At 62.2% G+C, this 2,047-nt stretch overlaps 1 protein-coding gene across 1 annotated transcript; it reads right to left on the bottom strand.

The window, feature by feature from the left end:
• Window positions 1-228: 228 nt before the first annotated feature.
• LOC113979176 (neurogenic locus notch homolog protein 1-like) lies at window positions 229-1,746 on the bottom strand (the record flags this gene model as incomplete). The annotated part of the gene is made up of 3 exons (XM_027706645.1): window positions 229-421; window positions 1,069-1,179; window positions 1,513-1,746. Coding segments are annotated over 3 exons (538 nt in total), but the record flags the coding sequence as incomplete, so codon positions are not given.
• Window positions 1,747-2,047: the final 301 nt, after the last annotated feature.

The following is a 2,047-nucleotide window of genomic DNA, read 5'->3' as shown; positions in this document are numbered from 1 at the left end:
AGTCACACTTGTAGCTTTGGGGAAAAATTGGGGTATAAAGATCTGGTCCTCCAGGCTACACCAGCCATCATTTACCCAGCAAATCCTGGCCCCTAATTGTGCCACTGCAGGAAAATATCCGACAGCACTGGCACAGAGCATGGACAAGCACTGACTTGGGGGACAGATGCTCGCCCTCCTCTAACCCCAACTTTACTACCCCAGCAGCCCCTGTGCCTTCCAACCTACCCATTCAATCCATCATGGCATTTCCCATGGATGCAGGGGTTGCTGTTGCACTCGTTCACTTCAGACAGGCACTTGGGGTCGTGGAAGCCCTCGGGGCAGAGGCAGGTGAAGCCATTGATGCCATCCTTGCACGTGCCCCCGTTGTGGCAGGGGTTGCTGGCACACTCGTCGATGTTGATGTTGCACATGCGCCCTGGGAAAGGGGGAGTGAGGAAAAGTTACCCCACGGGATGCACAGCATGGCAGGGGGGTGCATTCTGCCTCACCTTGGATCTCAGATCTCTGGATATACGAGGAGGAGAGCGGGCTGCCCTGCAAGGAGGGTGACTTCACACCCTGCATTGCCTGCCCGGCTTAATTAAACGTGACTGGGAAGAGGCCGTGCCCTGGGCTCGTTTGGTCCAGGAGGGAATACTGAAGGGGGGCAGTTTCAGCCTGTAACCCTACCTGCCGTGGCTGACAAAGCCAGGCTTTATTTCGGCTCCCAGCAGGCCCGAGGACAAGGGGCCGTGCGGGCGGGGAGCGGCGGGGGCTGCTCCCATCAAAGCCCTCCACCATTTGCAGCAGCGATCAAACAAACCAGTCGGACAAGGCAGCAACCTGATACCCATGGGAGTGGGCGCAGCGGGAGTCGAATTCGCGGCACCAGACACCCCTTTGATTTCAGCCTGAGCCAGGGTCACCCTCCTGAACAAGCAGGAGCGCTGGAGGGTGCAAAACCTCCGGCGAGTGGGATGGCAGCCTCCCTCCTCCTTATTGCACCCCCTCTCCTGGTGACATGGGGCACCAGAAGGTGCAGGTCCCCAGGGCGTGGCGGTGGCTGCCATGCCCTGCTCTCACCTGTGTACCCCGGCTCGCAGGTGCACTCGTAGCCGTTGATCTTGTCGATGCACTTGCCGTAGTCACAGGGGCTGCTGGCGCAGTCGTCCAGGTTGATCTCACAGTTCGGTCCTGGGGAGGAGAGAGGGGTGTTGTTAGGGAGTCCCAGGCTCTGCTGACGCGGCAAAATGAAGCCCCCTGGCACCAACTGCTGCCGCCGCTCCACAACAAAGCACCTCCTCCATAAGCAGCTCCCCGGCTCCCAGCTGGGGTGTGGTTCCCGCCGGATCCGGGCACCAAACCGGGAAAACTCGCCCTCACCCAGGATGCCCCGGGCCAGCCCCAGCACCAGGGCGGCTGCTGTCGACGGCTCAGGGCCAACCTGCCCTGGGATGGGGATGGGACTGGGATGCTGCACCGGCACAGCCGACCCGTGTGGAGCCCCAGGGGTTCCCTCCCGCTCACCCGTGGTCCCTTTGAGGCAGATGCAGTTGTAGGCGTTGTTCCTGTCCTGGCAGGTCCCCCCATTTTTGCAGGGCTGGCTCTGGCACTCGTTGATGTTGATGTCGCAGCGGTGGCCCGTGTAGCCGGGCTGGCAGAGGCAGGTGAAGGAGGCGATGCCGTCCTTGCAGGTCCCGTAGTGACACGGGTCGGGGTCACACTCATCGATGTCGATCTCGCAGTGAGCACCTGTGAAACCTGCCACCAGTGGGGGGGACACAGGGTGAGGATGGGGGACACAGGCTGAGGATGACGGACATTCCTTCCCACCCTGGCCATGTGTGAGATAGTGTCCTGGGATGGCTTTACCTGCCCACCTGCCCTGTCCTCCCCCAGGACCCCCGGGAGTGGGGTGCAGGCAGGGAGCACCCTGACACGCCGGTCAGACAAGCTGGGGGGCTTTGTTCTGGGGTGCACAATGACCTGCATTAAGCCTCCTCGGCTCAGGAGTGGGGCCCCGCGCTCGCCCGCGGCTCGTCCCGGAGCGCACGGGGGGGGG

The sequence above is a fragment of the Neopelma chrysocephalum genome, unplaced genomic scaffold (assembly GCF_003984885.1).
Source record: "Neopelma chrysocephalum unplaced genomic scaffold, ASM398488v2 Primary Assembly neopelma1_59217, whole genome shotgun sequence".
Lineage (NCBI taxonomy): Eukaryota > Metazoa > Chordata > Aves > Passeriformes > Pipridae > Neopelma > Neopelma chrysocephalum.
The sequence above is the reverse complement of the archived record's forward strand: the minus strand, read 5'-3'. Positions and strand labels throughout refer to the sequence as shown.